Source organism: Thunnus maccoyii, chromosome 16, assembly GCF_910596095.1.
Source record: "Thunnus maccoyii chromosome 16, fThuMac1.1, whole genome shotgun sequence".
NCBI lineage: Eukaryota > Metazoa > Chordata > Actinopteri > Scombriformes > Scombridae > Thunnus > Thunnus maccoyii.
In genome coordinates this window covers 20,167,566-20,184,635 of record NC_056548.1, presented here as the reverse complement: position 1 = coordinate 20,184,635, position 17,070 = coordinate 20,167,566, and the positions used below count along the sequence as shown (strand labels likewise).

General features: G+C 38.3%; 3 protein-coding genes across 7 annotated transcripts in view; all 3 read left to right on the top strand.

Annotated features, from left to right (window-relative positions):
- Positions 1-111: 111 nt before the first annotated feature.
- On the top strand, positions 112-5,824 carry tmem30aa (transmembrane protein 30Aa). The gene is made up of 7 exons (XM_042388969.1): positions 112-595; positions 1,821-1,940; positions 2,488-2,595; positions 2,686-2,773; positions 2,980-3,123; positions 3,212-3,421; positions 4,663-5,824. The coding sequence occupies exons 1-7, from the start codon at positions 347-349 to the stop codon at positions 4,854-4,856; spliced, it is 1,113 nt and encodes a 370-aa protein (XP_042244903.1). The 5' UTR covers positions 112-346; the 3' UTR covers positions 4,857-5,824.
- Positions 5,825-6,006: 182 nt separating this feature from the next.
- On the top strand, positions 6,007-9,111 carry LOC121881271 (cytochrome c oxidase subunit 7A2, mitochondrial-like). Its single transcript, XM_042388970.1, has 4 exons — positions 6,007-6,113; positions 7,453-7,542; positions 8,526-8,610; positions 8,854-9,111. Exons 1-4 carry the CDS (start codon positions 6,096-6,098, stop codon positions 8,910-8,912), a joined length of 252 nt encoding a protein of 83 aa, XP_042244904.1. The 5' UTR covers positions 6,007-6,095; the 3' UTR covers positions 8,913-9,111.
- Positions 9,112-9,915: 804 nt separating this feature from the next.
- col12a1a (collagen, type XII, alpha 1a) overlaps positions 9,916-17,070 on the top strand; it is a 58,051-nt gene continuing 50,896 nt past the window's right edge. For 3 of the 5 annotated variants that reach the window (XM_042387802.1, XM_042387799.1, XM_042387803.1), the window contains exons 1-5: positions 9,916-10,088; positions 11,591-11,696; positions 15,512-15,628; positions 15,736-15,879; positions 16,274-16,327. In XM_042387802.1, the coding sequence (XP_042243736.1) occupies positions 11,627-11,696; positions 15,512-15,628; positions 15,736-15,879; positions 16,274-16,327 (385 nt within the window). In that variant the 5' untranslated portion in view covers positions 9,916-10,088; positions 11,591-11,626. Of the gene's footprint in view, positions 10,089-10,657; positions 10,770-11,590; positions 11,697-15,511; positions 15,629-15,735; positions 15,880-16,273; positions 16,328-17,070 lie in introns of those variants that run through there. The other 2 variants (XM_042387801.1, XM_042387804.1) reach the window with 2 other exon arrangements.

The window sequence follows — 17,070 nt, the reverse complement described above, 5'->3', positions numbered from 1 at the left end:
TAGCATTTTGAGTTTCACTATGAATGGCAGTACAAATTAAATGTTGATGTTTTTGCATGACGTCTGAAAGGGGCGTCTTCATTTTCAGTGATGATGTAACTACTACGTTTCAACATATTATTGGCTCAGAAGCTTCCGGCTTCTTCCTCTTGGGGGAGATTAACAGGACTGATAAAATCAATACTACGATGAGTAGTTTTTCGGATTAGGTTGAGGGAAAATTACATTCCTTACACAGTTTTGTCCTTTGGCTCAAAGTTTTCTCTCGTATTTGTCGTGTGGGATAAACGAGGAACAGTCGGCTGTCAACTAAAGTGGATTATTTTGCTCGAAGCGGATTGCAGCCATGATGGCGTCAAGCTACAACGCTAAGGAAGAGGACGGACACCACTCCGGTGCTTCGAGTCACGGCGGCCCGGGCGCTGTGAAAAGTAAAAAGCCGGACAACACGGCGTTCAAACAGCAGAGACTACCTGCCTGGCAGCCCATCTTGACAGCCGGAACCGTGCTACCTGCTTTCTTCGTTATCGGTCTCATCTTCATCCCCATCGGCATCGGCCTATATGTCACATCAAACAACATCAAAGAGTTCGAGGTAACGTACAGTTATGTCTGCCTGTTTTCAACTGGTGCTAAGACCACTGACTAGCTTTGTCTAGGTTTTTCCACACTGTGTATTTCAACCACGATTACTAGTCACTACAGAGGTGGCGGCAAGCTGTGGGAACCTGTTGAAATGTTTCTGAAAACCTTTTCAATATTTCCATATAAATTAAACCGAGTTGACCGTTCCTTGCATAACTTACAACAAGCTAAACTAAACTAATGCAGTCGTCAACAGCAACGCAATAAACCTTACCTTCTTGAAGATTATTTTAAGTTTTAGTTGAAACTGGCTCAAAATTGTGTTCACGGTAGAGAAAGGTGTAGCGACACCAGTTAGTATAGGCTAATACCTCATTTATATTGATCAGGGTAGACAAAATATTAGAAACACCTATCAGCAGTATAACACCTCATTTATATCAGTGAGTGTAGACATACTTATTGGAGACTCCCTTTAGTCAACCACCCCATTTGTATCAATAGGTTAGATCAAAACCTCTCAGTGTAAGGCAGTACAATTCAACATCACCACAAACTACAGCCCCTGAAATCAACTTAAAATTGAATTTGAATCAACACCTCTCAAAAACAGCCTCAACAAAAACTGAATATTGTAGAGCTGCAACGATTAGCCGATTAATTGATTAGTCGAGCAACAGAAAATTAATTGCCTATTATTGCCTATTTTGATAATCAATTAATTGTTTTGAATATTTTTTTAGGAGAAAATGGCCAAAATCTCTGATTCCAGCTTCTTAAATGTGAATATTTTCTGGTTTATTTAGTCTTCTAGGATAGTAAACTGAATATCTTGTGGACTGTTGGTTGGGACAAAACAAGACTTTTGAGGACTCCACCTTGGACTTTGGGAAACAAAGATTGACATTTTGCCCCATTTTTTGACATTTTATAGACCAAATGACAAATTGATTAATTGAGAAAGTAATCGACAGATTAATTGACAATGAGAATAAAGTCAAGTGGAGCCCTATCATATTGTTACCTAAAGTAGTTTATTCCAGGGCAGTTGTATCAGACAACATTAGTTTTAGCTAGGAGTACTTAATAAACTGGTTACTAAGTGTGTGTATATATATGTGTGTGTGTATATATATATATATATATATATATATGGGAAAGTATGCATTAGCTTTACCTTGGTGTATTTAATATATACAATTCTGCTGTTTGCTCACTAACTGTCTAATTTTCAGATTGATTACACTGGTGTGGACATATCCAGTCCATGCCACAGCTGTGCCAAAAACTACAGCTGGAACAGCACAAGTCCATGCGTCTGCTCTGTCACCTTCACATTGGAGCAGCCATTTGAGGTGAGCTGAGGTCCTGCACCAGTTTACATTGTGTGGACCCAATGAATAATATATGTGCTGAGCTCCGAAATTGATAAAGCATTGCTTGAAATGCAATTAAAGTAAGAAAAAAGGCTTCCTGGCACTGAATCTCCATTAAGATCTATTTTGAGTCCAAAGAAAGGGACACTCAAGGTTTGGCCTGAGCCTTCATCACCATTGATTATTCTAGTTTTAAAATATGCAGTCTGGTAACTTTTAGATGGGTATTATTGATCACTTATAAAAGCCCTCAGCCACTTACATTTTCAACAGTCAATAGTTTTCCGGATAAGACAAACCAGTGTCATTTACCACAACCTAGATTTGTTTTATAACCTAACCTAATTGCAATATTTAGGTGCGACTAAAATAAAACAGTGGTAAAATAACATCTATCTTATCTGAGAACACAGAGACCCATATTTTGTACACATCGACCTTTCATTAGAAGTAGGTTTCACATCACTGAGGTACTTTTTTAGCCTTTACTGATACGCTGTCTATATTAATATCCCCTTCCCTGCAGAGCAATGTCTTCATGTACTACGGCTTATCCAACTTCTATCAGAACCACAGACGCTATGTGAAGTCCAGGGATGACAGCCAACTGAATGGTGACCGGTCTGCTTTGACGGTATAATCATGGATATGTTGTACTTTTGCATCATGCAGAGATTTCAAGAAAACCCTCTTGCATCTGCTTAACATTTGCCGCTGTTTACAGAACCCCAGCAAAGAATGTGAGCCGTACCGTACGAGTGATAAAATGCCGATTGCTCCATGTGGGGCCATAGCTAACAGCCTTTTTAATGGTAAGTGGGACATGCTGAACAACTTCACTTATTGCTACTCGTGTTCAACTCAAGTCTTATCTGACCATTGAAATTCCTGCTATAAGCTCACTCCAGAACAAAAGTCGTCACTTATCAGTTCAGTGCATAGGTTCTGCTTGTTTGCTGCACTTAATGACCCTTTTATGACCTGAAGAAATGTTGTGAGTAATGTTTTTCTGTTCTAGACACTTTGGAACTGTATCATATCGATTCCAATGGCAACAAAAGTGCAATTCCTCTGGTAAAGAAGGGCATTGCGTGGTGGACGGACAAGCATGTGAAGTTCAGGAATCCCGGTGGAAACAACAACCTTACTGTAGCTTTCCAAGGTGATTTAAGCAAACTGCAGATGATCTTTAAGGCTTTTAAACACTTTAGCTGCAGTGGCTAACCTGCTCTTGTCTCATTCTATCTCAGACACAACCAAGCCAGTGAACTGGAGAAAGCCAGTGTATGAGCTGGACCCATCAGATCCTGACAACAATGGCTTTATCAATGAGGACTTCATCGTGTGGATGCGCACGGCTGCGTTGCCCACTTTTCGCAAGCTCTATCGCATCATCCAGAAGAAGCCTAACATAACCCCAACTCTACCCAGTGGCAAATATGTCCTGGATATCAATTACAGTATCCTTTTTACATTCCATCCAGAAACTATAGCTCAGTCAAAACTAGAGCTAGCCACTTATTTCCTGTATTTCCTTATGTAGCTTCTCAAGGGTAAGATTGTTATGTAAAAACACACTCATAGGCCTTTTTCACAGCAAATATTTGCACTTGTCTTAGTAGAAAAAGCACAGGTGCAAAAGCACACTTTAAGGAGGAACCCACTCTGTTAAAGGGTTTTAGTAATCCATGACTGTGTGAAAGCAAGCCTGCATGCACCAATACCAGGACCCTGAAACCTAAATGGTATTCAGCCTTCATTAATGTTATTATTTACACCTGTGCTTTTCCTACTGAGACATGTCTAAATGTCCTCTGTGTTAAACACATCTGTAAATTCACAAATAGAATGTGGTAGTCTGTGTGGCCCTGACAGGAAATTGTGTCCACAGAGAGTGTCAAACTTAAACCTACAAAACCTCTGAACAACATCAAGTGAACACCGTGTCTAAAGAAAATTGGACACACATTCTGCCTTTGCCTTCCTTGTTCTCTTCGGTCAGCTGTATACTTCAAAATAAACTAAATTTAGCTTGTTGTCAGCTTGCCATGAAATGCTGTGCTAAGAGCAAACACCAGTATACACACTTCAACTCCTTGTCTGTTTGTTTAACAGCGTCCATGCCAGGAGATGTTTCAAGAAACAAGTTTACCGAGTTATCTGGGTTACTGTGCATCAGCATATGTTCTGGGTTTTACTCAGCAAAGTTACCCAGATAACTCAGTAAACCAGCTTCTTGACCCAGACCTCAAATGTAGAAGCTTACAAGACCAAAGATGTGCAAAGACATTCCTGTAGTTCCTAAAAACAAGTAAACAGTTATAAGAAGACGTGTATAACTCTATAGAACTAAACTGAAAATGTGTGGCTTGCATTCAGTCATATGTACCTAAAATAGTGATAATTCAATTAATCATTTCATTACTTTCAGCAGAATTGTGCTGAGAAATGATCTTCAACCATATTGCCTTGTGCTAAATTTGGCTAGTGTAGCTATGTACTGCTGTATTTGAAGAATGCATAAGATTCACACTATTTTAGGTAAGCTGCTTAATATTGTTGGCCTGTTTTTAATGCTTTTTCAGTACATTAAGAGTATATGAAGAGTTGACGTGTAGACTATTGATAAGCCCTGTTGTAAAATGTAATTTTCTTTCAGTCCAGAAGCTCCAGTCTTTTTTCTTTAACCACATGTAATCAGATTACCCAGTGCTCAGCTTTGATGGTCGCAAGCGGATGATCCTGAGCACCATCTCCTGGATGGGAGGAAAGAACCCCTTCCTGGGCATCGCCTACATCACTGTGGGCTCCATCTGCTTCTTCCTGGGCGTTGTTCTGCTCATCATCCACCACAAATATGACACTCGCAGCAACAGTGCAGATATTCCCAACTAAACAGTTCTTGTATGGCGTTCTCCCGCCTCTGCATTCCTGGATGACCCTAAAGGGTCCTTTCTGGACTGCCTGTTGATTTTTAGTGTGAATACACTGTAAATGTCTGTTGTGTGTTTATGTAAGAGCAGTAGTGTCTCCTGTGTCTCTTCAAAAGTTGTTTTAATGTATAGGACAACTAAGGCAAAAGAGGAAGCTAGAGTCTGTGTCTCTGTGCATATAGCTTCAAGTTGGCTGCTGAGAATGTCATGTCCTGTCTTCATTTTTTTTCTATTTATCTATACATTATCAAAGTGTTTGTGTCTCATTGTAGCAGTGCTTTGCGAATGGCTTAATTATTGAAGGATGTATGTATTTTTAACGCACGTTCTTGTCCATATTATGCACTGCAATATGTCCTGCTGATGAATGTACCATTATATTTCATTGACATACCTCTGTGGTTTTTGAGATTACCTTGAATATAGGATGGGATGATCGTTGCTTGTGTGCCGTTACTTATGGTAAGCATTGACGTTCAATAAGAAGTATTTTACCCTTGCAAAGTCATAGAATATGTATGACAAATAGTACCACAAGTGTGATTACCCTCAGCTGTGACTGGTTTTAAAGGAAACTGAACCAGTCATGAGACATCCATTTTTTAAAAAATTATTTAAGATACTCTTACAATCTAAAGCTTATAAATGATGGGATCATTATGTGATATCCAGTATTCTTAATTATAAGTCTCTGGGCAATCTCCCTGGCTAATATGAGCATTTGGCCTGAGTGTTAAATTATTTTGCTTTCTTCAATGTTGACCAAATTATATGCACTTTAAAAGTGTCTCATTTGTTAAGTTGTCCCCTTTGTTTCACTCCATCCTCTGTTACATCATTGCATTATTGGTAAATTCAGTTAATTGTTTAAATTTGAAATTTATAGGTTTTATAAAGTTTGTAGGGTCCAATTAAAGAAGTTGGTCAATGTATTGGTATCATTTGTGATTTTATTATAGATCACTTGTAGACACACAAGTACTATTATACAAATACTAACGTTACTGCCACTTAACTGTCTGTGTATTGCTCTTGGCCGTCTTTTTAAATTATTTCGCTAATAATAATCATAGTCATAATCATAATGTCATGCGACCGGATATGACAGCTCCACCAAGGAATTGTGGGACGTCAGTCTGTCCGTGTCCGTCCTTGTGGAGTCCCCTGACTTTTCAACTTAACGAAACACACATTAGCCACCATGTACCGACAACTTATGGTAAGACAGCGGTTTGTTTGCCGTAAAGCGTTCCAGTTTTGTGATTAAAATGTTACTGTCGTGCTATTATGGTGTACTTAATACGTAAACGTTAGGTTTCATTAGGCTGCTGATTCTGTATAACGGTATAACGTATCAACTTTAAATTACCAACGCTAACGTTAGTCAGTTTACCCAATTGAGAGCAAACCATATGCAATTAAGGTAATTCATTTAATAAATAAATGTATTATTTTTGTCATATTACATTGTTATTGGCTATTTATAGTCTTTCTAACACAGTAGCTGTTTGACAGAACACCGGCTACCTGGAAGGAAAAGCAACGAGCTCAGCAACATTTAAGGAAACAGGTGTCGTGTCGAAGTCTGTCCCCCCCCCGTCGAATAATGTTCCCCTCCTGTTAAAATTGTGTTTCTCGTAGCACCACCTCCGCGGTTGGAGTTGGGACTTGCTTTATGGTTATAGTTGGGTGTAGCAGAGATAGTTGGTTGGGGTTGAGGTAAACTTGAGGTCAGGTTCAGCACCTCAGAAGACGACTGGTTGGGGTTAGGGAGAAGGGGGAACACATGTTGACGGGGGGACAGACTTCGACACAACACCAGCCAGGCACACAGTTAGACAGAAATTAAGATTATAAGAGCTATAATGTTATTCATGTACCTCTCGATGCATTGACCGCTATTGACCACTACGAATTGAATTTACGAAAGCGGTGTCGGTACGTCACGAACATTTAGGCGACGTGCATGTCCACCTGCCACAATATTTTGTATATTTTGTCAGAATCACGGAGATGTTGGCAGATTACAACGTTTTCAGTGAGAAAAAGGCAGGCAAAGTTTGAATCTGGTAAGATTCTAAATAAGTTAAGACAGGCAATAATAAGAAGAATTGTATAGTTGTAACAATATTAATATTGCCCAATTAAAAAATGTAATCATGTATTTTTTTGACATGTAGCCTATTAATTGACAGGTTTTGTAATGTAACCTTTATTGAATAAAATATCAAAGATAACAGCAATGAATTGATTGTGTTGCAAATGTAATATGAAGGGTTGGCCAGCAGACGTCACCATTTTGACTGCATCAAACGTTTTGAGATAAGGAACTATTTTTAGCACACTTGCTTCAAACTGGTTCAGTTGGCAAATATTAGTTTCTACCATCACAATTTGAAGTGAGCTTGCTAAACTATCGGAGCACCTTTGTACATATCAATTCCACTCTCACTCTGTTTCAGTCCACATCATTATCCACTGTTTGTTATGTTTAGATCATAACTGTCAAAACTATTAAATCCCCAGTTAAGCCTTTCTTCTTTTTTTTTTACCACCAGGGCCTTCGGCAGCTTTCCAGGAGGACCATCACCAGCAGTGCCCGCAGACAGATTGAAAACACTGTGAAGGAGAAACAGAAACTGTTTCAGGTACGGTTCATCTCAAAGAAGGATGACGGCATCTGTAAACGTATGATTACCTCCCATCAATATACCATCTCAGCTTTGTAACATTGTTCAAGAAGCTAAGATGGGACTCATATGAGCCACAGGAGTAGTAAAGTTTGTATGATAAATTAACTTCTTGTTAACAGTATACCAAATTACCTAATTGGCAAAGCATTGTTGTAAAACAGTTTTAGCAATGTGAGTTGAAATCATGATGCCAGTGTAACTTATTATATCCGTCTGTATAAATAGTCCAGTTTAGTTAGTTGTTAAAATACCAATAAGTACTATATGTGCCTGTTTGACTTGATATTTGAACTTTATTTTCATTTGTCAGTGTTTAAGTAAGACAAAGAATGACATCTTTTAATACTGATAATGATAATGTTAAAGCTTCTACTTTATTCCCAGGTTCTGGAGATAGAATCTGATTTTATCCTCTTTGTAGCCTGACAGATAAGTATGTGTTAGTGGGTTGTTTAAATGACCTTTGGCTGTAGCTGGGGCTGTAGTTACTGTATACTAATTGTGCATGCAAGTTGCTTATTAAAAATCCATCGCTAAATCAATGTTCCAATGAGGCAGGCTTTACTGATCCTTGCATAGTGCTAGAAATGACTGTAGCCACAGCTGACAAATGGCCTACCCTTGTTGCTAAGTCCTAGAGCAAATATTGCTTCATTGCATAGTGAAGTGTACGCCATCACTTAATTGCTATAGTTAACCAGACATGAGGTCTTTGCCAGCAAACTGTAGACATTGTGTTTTGGGAAAAAATGTTGATCATAATATTGTTAATATTAATATAATATTGTTTATTTGAAATGTAAGTTACATACATTCTATTAGTCAACACAACTTAAAATGCCATAGAAATAGAAACATATGAAGCTAAAAATCCTTCACATACCTTTGAAGCAGGGCTGTCTTTTTTAAATAACTATGTGCCTTCATTCTTTGAACAGGAGGATAATGGTATGCCTATCCATCTGAAGGGCGGGACAAAGGACGTTCTACTCTACAGAGCCACAATGTCTCTCACTGTGTTTGGTATGTCAGTATTCGTCTGAGATTTGATGAGTCAGGCTCACCTCAGATGTCTCAGTCTGTGTTTTTTGGACAAAACACATTTCATGCCAGTAATGTGACTCTGATGTTATTAATAAAACTGACTTTTTTAAGTAAAATTACTGCCAGCTGATGATACATCATCAAGGGTTGTTTGAAGTTGGGCTGAATTAGCCTGTGCTGTATCCCAGTCACATCTGTAATACTTCTCTGTTCTCTTCACAGGGGCTGGATTTGTTGTGTACGAGCTTTTTAGTGCTGCAATGCCCAAGAAGCCACAGTGAAACATGTTTGGCAAATGGTACTTTATTGTCTGATGAAGCAATCATGCGCATGCTGTATGTAATTCATCAACTCTCTGTTGTGCAGAGACCTATATCCTATCTAAAATATCAGTATATTTAACACATGAGATCAGTATTTATTGATTGTACAGAACATGAGCTGCATATGATAATATACTAAATAAACATCTCAATAAAATGTGTCGCTGTTTTAAACTTGATTTCTGCTGTAGATGTTTGGTAAATACAAGTTTTTCATATTCAGTCTATATGTTTTGGAAAATATGTCAAGACCCCTCTTTTATCATTCCACCAGAATTTGAGTTCACATGGTGTCAAATAGGAGAGTTTATAAGTGGTTTATTTTATTCAGACTACATTGGATTTCTTTCACCAACCCCAAATTGAGTATGTCTTTGTTTTGAGCACTAGAGGGCACCCTAAAACAATCAATCCGCAACTCTTTTTGTGGCAGTGAGAAGCAGTTTAGGCTGTAGTTGAAATACTTGGCCACTCCTAACTAAACTTAATTTTACACTGATACCCACATTATAGTAAACGGGTGAATTAAATGTACTAATATGATAATACATGCTTGTTTTACTTTAAGCATTTTGATCACATTAGAGAAAAGCCATGTTATGATACCAAGAGCCAATAGATTTCTTGTGAAAAGTGAAAATTTCAACTATTATTTCAGTTGACATAAGAATAAATAGATTGTATCAGGTTGCCTGTTTCACATATAAAACACTTCCCCCTCAAGTGTTGTCTGGCCAAATGTTACCCTACTGCGAAGTCACATTGGCATTGGAAACTCATTAGATCGCCAGACCAAAGGAATGCAGGGAAAAATGTAATTTCCTAAGAATGGATCGGTCTTACAAACATCAACTGGCAGGCTGGGGTTTCATAAAAAAAAGAAAAGCCCAAATGAGGGTAAATTGAGAGTTGGGAACTGCCCCCCTATTAAGTAGCCGATGGTGGAAAGATTCTTCCCACTTGGAAAGAGGCTCTTCCTTCTTGGACATCTGCTGGCGGAGCTTCCAGTAGCCAGAGAGAGGAGAGAGGGGTCCTGCCGCAGCTCCTGAAATTTCTCTGTTACTTTCCAGAGGGGGAGGCATCAAGCAGGCTGCTCTGATATTTGGTCGGTTCATCTTTTGGGGAGTTGAATAAGTGAGTAGACCGTGTAACAAATGAGTTATTTTGGCATAATTAACAATAAGTATAACTAATCTATAGGCTATTTCACACAATAGAGAATATTTTTGTCGCAGTTTTGTACTGTTTTGCAATAATTTGATCTCTCCGTGTTGCATGCATTTTAAGGTCAACGTTTTAAAGATAATTGACATAGCTTATAATAACTTTTTAACAAAGTTTTTAAGATGAAGTTTTCAAGTAAAAAAAAAAAAAAGCTCAACCACTTTATTGAAGTGAACTGAATGAAAATGCAGCGACAAGCCACTGCTTTGGATTGCAGTCTGGGGATAAAGCAGAGTCATTCTGTGTTTTGACCACTCAGTGTTTCAGCAGCAGGGCTGGCTGAGCTACTGTGGATTATGTCTAATTTTGATTTTTGATGAGATGAGCGCCTTGTGTCAAAGGGGCCAAGAGAGTCATTTCGGTTCCTGTAACTGCAGTTTAGCTGTTTGTGCACCAGGCGGGGCGCTCAGCCCGTGGTAAAACTTAAAGAAGTTGAATTTAGACTGTACTGCGTTGATGGGAGCCAGCACAAGTCCCCTTGCAGAGAGTAATCCTTCGCAAGAGAGACTTACTCCATCGCGTACGATTATTCTATTTAAGAGAAACTCATAAATGCAGAAAACTAACTTTCAGGGTCAGTTACAATGCGAGGTGAGTCCAAGTAAAAGGGATTTCCCTCATTTATCTATTGAATCTAACAGTCACAAGACAAGGAGAGAAGTTAAAGAAGCACTTAAAAGATATGAGGTATAAAAAGGTATGGTTTGTGCAATCAAGATGTCCCTATTTTATATTTGTTAGCTCACAATTAGTGAACTGTAGTAAAGTCTTAAGTCCCAAAGGAAAATGCTTTTTTTAATGACCTTAAAAGGTCACCCAGACCATGTCCTTGTAGGGCGAAAGTGAGTGAGGACTACATGGTAAGACTGTTTGTGGTGAGCTGGTTAGTCAGCCATCAAAATGAATGACGTTTTTCAGCTAGAAAATAATGTGTTTCTAGTTTATGAATATAAAAATCAAACCAGATTATAGTGTGGTAAAATGTTTTTTTTTTCTTTTCAGTCTGTCATTACTAAATACACACAGTGTTAAATATCCACCTCAGGGTGCGGGCGCCAGCTGCTAGGCAGCAAGGTGTGGCATGTCTTATGTAAGGGAGTCTAGATGAATCTTGCAGTTTTTGACAACATAAGTGGAAAGTAATGATTAAGTAATAGCTATCAATCTGGATTCCATGTAAAAACAAACAAGAACAACAATTCTGCTCAGACCACTGCGCATGTTGCACATATACATTATTTCCTTTCATTCTTGAGGCAAACCTTCAGTTTATATGCGGGATAAACTATCCTGACACAGCAGTAAGTTCAACCTTGCATGTAGTGAGTAGTCACACCACACAGAGAAACCTAGCTGAGTTATAGACTCGTCATCTGCAGCTTTAACACATTTCCTCCCTTTTTTTTCCTCAGACTGATTGATGCCCTGCTGATCCTTTAGGGGTAAACATGAAGATAGGGCTGTCACTAGCCACGGCTGCCTTGCTTGCAGCTCTGATATCCTCCATAGATGCTCAAGGTAAATGAAACCACCTGGCATCTGTCCTCTTACATACACTGTCCCACTGTCTCTTTATCTCCTCCTCTTCTCTTCTTTCACCTATTATCTCCATTGGTTGTTTATGTTACAGGGATTAGCCTTTTACTGGAATGTCAGAGAGTCGTCAGATGGAAACACTATATGTATTGATAAAGTGAATAAAGCTCTTCTTATTTCATGTGTATGCTCTTTGACTATGTGAATTTTGGAATACTAAATGATTCTTTGATGACTGTCATGCTTTTATTCCTCATTTGTAGCATATTTTGTCTGATTTATCTGTCAAGACTTATTACAGCCTTTGATGTCAAATCCAAATCCAGATCCCCATTTACTTGTATTTAAGCTGTAATTTACATGCTTTTAAACCAATACTCTAGGGGTCATTTTCTCATTTGGATTTGGCAAATGTAAGAAACTAAGTACAGTAAAGTTTATTTCATTTCCAATTTCTAATTTAATGTTATTGAACAACAGGGCACATACTAAGGCTTGAACAAAAGTAATTTCATGGCTTAACGTTTCCCCATAAATGTTTTAGCAGGTCTGTTGCTGTTTCAGTTTTATGATAGCAAGTCTCTGCACATTTTCCCAAGCACAATGTGGAAGTTTGCCAAGTCCTTGGTAATTAGGCATTGAAATGCTAGATCACATATTTCTAAGTTATTATGATTATGTTGACGTTGTTATGGTATTTTGTAAACCTGTGTAAATCTCACTGCAATGGTTTTAGTGGTTGCAGCAGTAAGGAAATGCAATGTTTTAAGTATTTACTTTAATTGTGGAAGAGTTGTAATAGTACACTAGTGTAAGTAGTGATTTAAAATACATAAAAAAAAGTTTAAATTGCATTCAGTATTTTACAAAAGTATGGAAGTTTTAGTCGGAAAATGCATTTATTGTAAGTATCAAAAGTACCTATGGATACATTCACTTCTAAGCAGTATTTATATTTTGTTGGTAGAATTTATTCTAGTAAATTATCCCAGAGGTGGTTGGGTGGTAGAGTATCCCACTATGATTCAAGTGCTTAAAACCGTACTGAAGTGCTGTATTTAAATAACTTTGTTACTTTGATTTTGTGCTGATACTGTATACTACTGTTTTTAAAGTAATTATATGCTTTTTTGCTGTACATGTCACACAAGCTAATTTGTAATAGACTGTTAACAATCTGTCAGTAGTTTTGACAGGATAATATTCAAAGTAATCTCATATGCAAACATTTAGTCCAAAATAATGGCAGATATGGAAATATAGTATGGAAACCTTTTGATTTTTTTCCCCTTGAAAGCTCTCTGGCAGGGTGAGAGGAGTCTAACGTCTACTCTCACATATCTCCACTAACGGAATGGAAAGATGAAATACGAGAATAGCAAATTAATCCTCAGACAGCACAAAGACAAAGAGCCTTTCTAGGGCTTCTTTGCGGGCATTCGCAAAAACGCTGAGTTGCAATACATATGGAAAGTTAATATGCAGTAATGTTTAATGTCAGCACATGTTGTGGAATTACTTTGGCATCTGTCCTGCCTCTTTGGGAGAGTCGGTGCTCTTTCCTCCTTTACTTGGTCTCTCCTCTTGGCTGTAGCACAAGCCAGGATGGCTGGCTGGTTGGCTGGCTGGTTGGAGACTGAGGTTAATAGCAGAACAGTAGCCAGACTCTGGCCCTTGGGAGCCAGAGGTGTCCTTTATTAGGAAGTGATGGGACAGACATCCATATAACAAGAATAACCACAAGGTCCAAATAACATACCAGAGATCGTTATTTTGACAAAACCACCTTTGTTCCTCCAGTAAATATTAAAACCAGAAGGACATATGGTCAAAGAAATTGTAACAAATTGAAATGACATGCTTGCACCATCTTGCCATGAACAAATGTATGACCGTCAGGTGTGTTGCTCATGCAAGTGAAAGTCCGCTTAAAACTTTTTTGCGAATTTTTCAATCCACCATCAAACACTTTGCTACTTGCTATCCAGCCCCCCCAACTCATACACACCTACACATCTACACAAACACACTGCACACCCCTTACCATTGTTGGAGATGAGTACTCGTGGAGAAATGAGGGGGAACACGGTCCATCGGGGCTCCTTGAGTTGATTTGCCAGGTTGGTGATCCTCCAATCATAGTTTTTAAGTATTTGGTGGGCTCCTGTTTGTCATCTGCCTGTGCATTCAGTGTGTCCCAAGCTATGGCTTCCTCCTCCAAAGTGTATTTTACAATGATATTCTTGCCTCCCATGGCACTCTTATTAACAGCTAGTACCTGCCTTACAGTCTTATGCATGCTCACTTACCTCACATTTTCCCCATCATGGTTTGCTGTGCATAAATTTAGGGCTTGGCCAAGTACTACAAGTCAGTGCAAATTTCAGTGTTAACCTCATTAATGTCTTGAATTTTTTCACTAAATTAATTTAATTCATCATGTCTTCTCTACTCTCTTTCAATTATTCATCATGTCACTATGAAGCACTTTCGTCACTCGCTCATTTTCTATGTAATAACTTTCTGAGCAGAGTTGCATGTAACATCAAGAATTTAGTTTAGTTATATAATGAATGAATGAAGAGATAAGGATATAAATTTAAAACTAACTGTATGACACTAAAAAATAAAAATGGATAACATGGTTAATAAAAAGAAAATTTAGCGCTTCTTACTCCTCAAATACTTTTATGTGACTTTTATGCATGTAAATGACACGTACTAAATGATAGCGCACTTCCTTTACTCAACATTTTCTGGGCTGATAGCCTAGAAGCTGCAAGAAAGAATATCATTTTAAAATATGTTTGTCATCTCTGTCTGTGTGGTCCCAACTGTACATGGAAACTACCGTCCAGTCAATCAAAGTTGTTGAGTCAAACAACTTTCTCATGTACATGATGCATGACGCTGTGATCAAGTCAGCTCGTTGTAAAGGCGCGTGTTCTTGTCACACTCTATATGTTTTCCTGTATTATTTTAATGACACACTTTCTCTATTATAGTACATCTGAACTGTCTTTTGAGTGTCTAAAGTAGTCTTGTTCTCCCATGCCTTCTTATGCATTATGCTGTCAATGAAAAAGTACACAAGAGTCTCCAGCGACAAATTGTGTATTCTTTTTAAAAGGTTTGCAATGGATGTGTGCCACTCACTTGTGTAAAGAGTCTTAACCAAATAAACAACAAACCTTTTCATTTTGAAATATGTTTATATACGATGTATATATAACATATGGTGTTCAATTTTGTCAAGTGTTACTTCAACAACTACATGGCAACCTTGATTCCATTGTATAATCAGTAACTTGAGAATGAAGTCACTGTTGTATTTTTGTAATGCTGAGATCAACTCCCATCATAAGAGGAGTTTAGTTTGTGGTCGGGGCATGCGTTGTAATGACTGCACTCAGCATGTGTTGGATGGTTCACTCAATGTTTGCACTTTGGTAAAGTTTGTGTGGAGTTGTGCACATGTTATGTATGCCAGTGCTTGAGTTGCTGGCCACCTTGGTTGGGCAACTCAAACAAATGCCATTTTGCTCCAAAATGGCTTCTCACACTTCTTCAATGTTGTCACGTGTTCTTTACTTGTCACCTTCACAAATGGACGTCAGTGCTATGTGTCTGTCCCCAACAATGAACAAGTTGACTTCAGTCATGAAGTGTTTGTCGTTGGGATCAATGTGAATGCTTGGTTTAAAAAATGCATCACTTAGATTTGATCAAATATATAACCATAATCATACATACCCTTATTTTTTGTGATTTAACAATGTTTCATCTCTTGTTTGCAGTGGAACCCCCCTCAGACTTGAAATTTAAAATTCTAAATGAGAACTCAGTGGAAATGTCATGGACAAGACCCTCATCAAGGATAGAGGGCTTCAGAATACAAATTGTATCAGATGCAGGTCAGTAAGGACTTAGCATTTTTGTCATTGATATGAACATGCCAAAATACAGTTTATACACACACTGCACCCCAGTGGCTGATTTATTGCTTGATTCTCTATCCTAGATGAAGCGGCCAGAGACTTAACCCTTGATGCATACGCCACCAAGACCTCAATCACTGACCTGACCCCTGACTTGGACTACTCAGTGTCCATAAACTCCTATTATGGATCAGAGGAGAGTATTCCCATCTTTGGACAACTGACCAGTAAGTTTAGAATGTTTGGAGAAATGAAACTGCACTAATATAATATTAAAGACCATCTTCTACAGCAAAGGGATAACATTTGAATGCTAGTGATATGCTAGGGAAAGTGATATTATTACAAGAGTAAAACTTATTCTTGATTGCATTTTCATCTTGCCACATGAGACGTAGGAAAGTAGGGAGAAATCACATCTGCTTACTGACTTTTGAATCACTCACTGTTTGTAGCTAATGCAGCATAAAGATACGTGTTTGTGTGCATGTGGTTTTGATTCTGTTGACCAACTTTTATGGCGTGTTGATTTTCTTGCCTTTTTCCGCTGTGAAAAAGCACACAGTGAGACAGGGGCGACAATGTGCGGTGCTAACTCTCCAAGTGTTTCCTGTGTTTCAGTCCAGTCCAGTAACACCAGCGGACGAGTCAGGAGGCCACAGTCAGATGCAATCAGTGAGTATGTTTACTGTAGTGTCAACCAAAATCCGAACAGGACATGTCCTCCATGCAGCTTTCCAAATTTTTTTTTTCAAATATATTTTTTCCCCTCATGTCATCATCATATTTTTTTCCCGTGGAATAATTTGGTCAGGCGTACATTTTACCTTCTGTCGGGTTTTCACCGGGTAAGCAGACAGGGATCCGACAGTGACTGGGAATGCGCACATTGATTCCTTTAATTGAAACCAGTCTGCACATCAAGAAAAAAGGAAAGGAAGGCTTGAAGCTAGGATACAAGGGTTCTGTTATGCGTCATGGAGTAGAGGAGAGCAGGAGGGGCCTTTCAAGCAATGACGTGTTCATTGTGCCACCTTGAAGCAAGTGCTGTCTCTTAAACTTTTTCCCCCACCTGTTGATTCTTCTGGAAACTGTACCCATACTTCCAGATTCTCCTAAACCCTTTTTATGGTTAAGCTCTCAGAAAATGAACCACCTAAATTGTTTGACTAAACCTCTGCTTTGATTCCATTCTTTTCAACATTAGGTCAGAAAATTTTAAATAAAAAAGATGTCATTTTAAGAAGGAGGTTTATGAGATAAAAGGAACAGAACTATGAGTCAATGAGAACTGGGGGAAGGGGGATTAAAGTCCATCCATATAAACCCTGCCAATTATTTCAATAGAGTCATCTTAAAAGTTCCAGAGAATTTCACATGATTTAAAGACCTGTAGGATTAGAAAGTATAAAAGTGAA

What these genes read in the sequence shown, in the direction of transcription:
- tmem30aa (XM_042388969.1), top strand. Translation starts at nt 347, where the DNA reads ATGATGGCGTCAAGCTACAACGCTAAGGAAGAGGACGGACACCACTCC. An exon ending in ACAACATCAAAGAGTTCGAG is followed by an intron (nt 596 to 1,820) that starts GTAACGTACAGT and finishes TCTAATTTTCAG; the next exon opens with ATTGATTACACTGGTGTGGA. An exon ending in GTGACCGGTCTGCTTTGACG is followed by an intron (nt 2,596 to 2,685) that starts GTATAATCATGG and finishes CGCTGTTTACAG; the next exon opens with AACCCCAGCAAAGAATGTGA.
- LOC121881271 (XM_042388970.1), top strand. An exon ending in AGAAACAGAAACTGTTTCAG is followed by an intron (nt 7,543 to 8,525) that starts GTACGGTTCATC and finishes TTCTTTGAACAG; the next exon opens with GAGGATAATGGTATGCCTAT. An exon ending in AATGTCTCTCACTGTGTTTG is followed by an intron (nt 8,611 to 8,853) that starts GTATGTCAGTAT and finishes TTCTCTTCACAG; the next exon opens with GGGCTGGATTTGTTGTGTAC.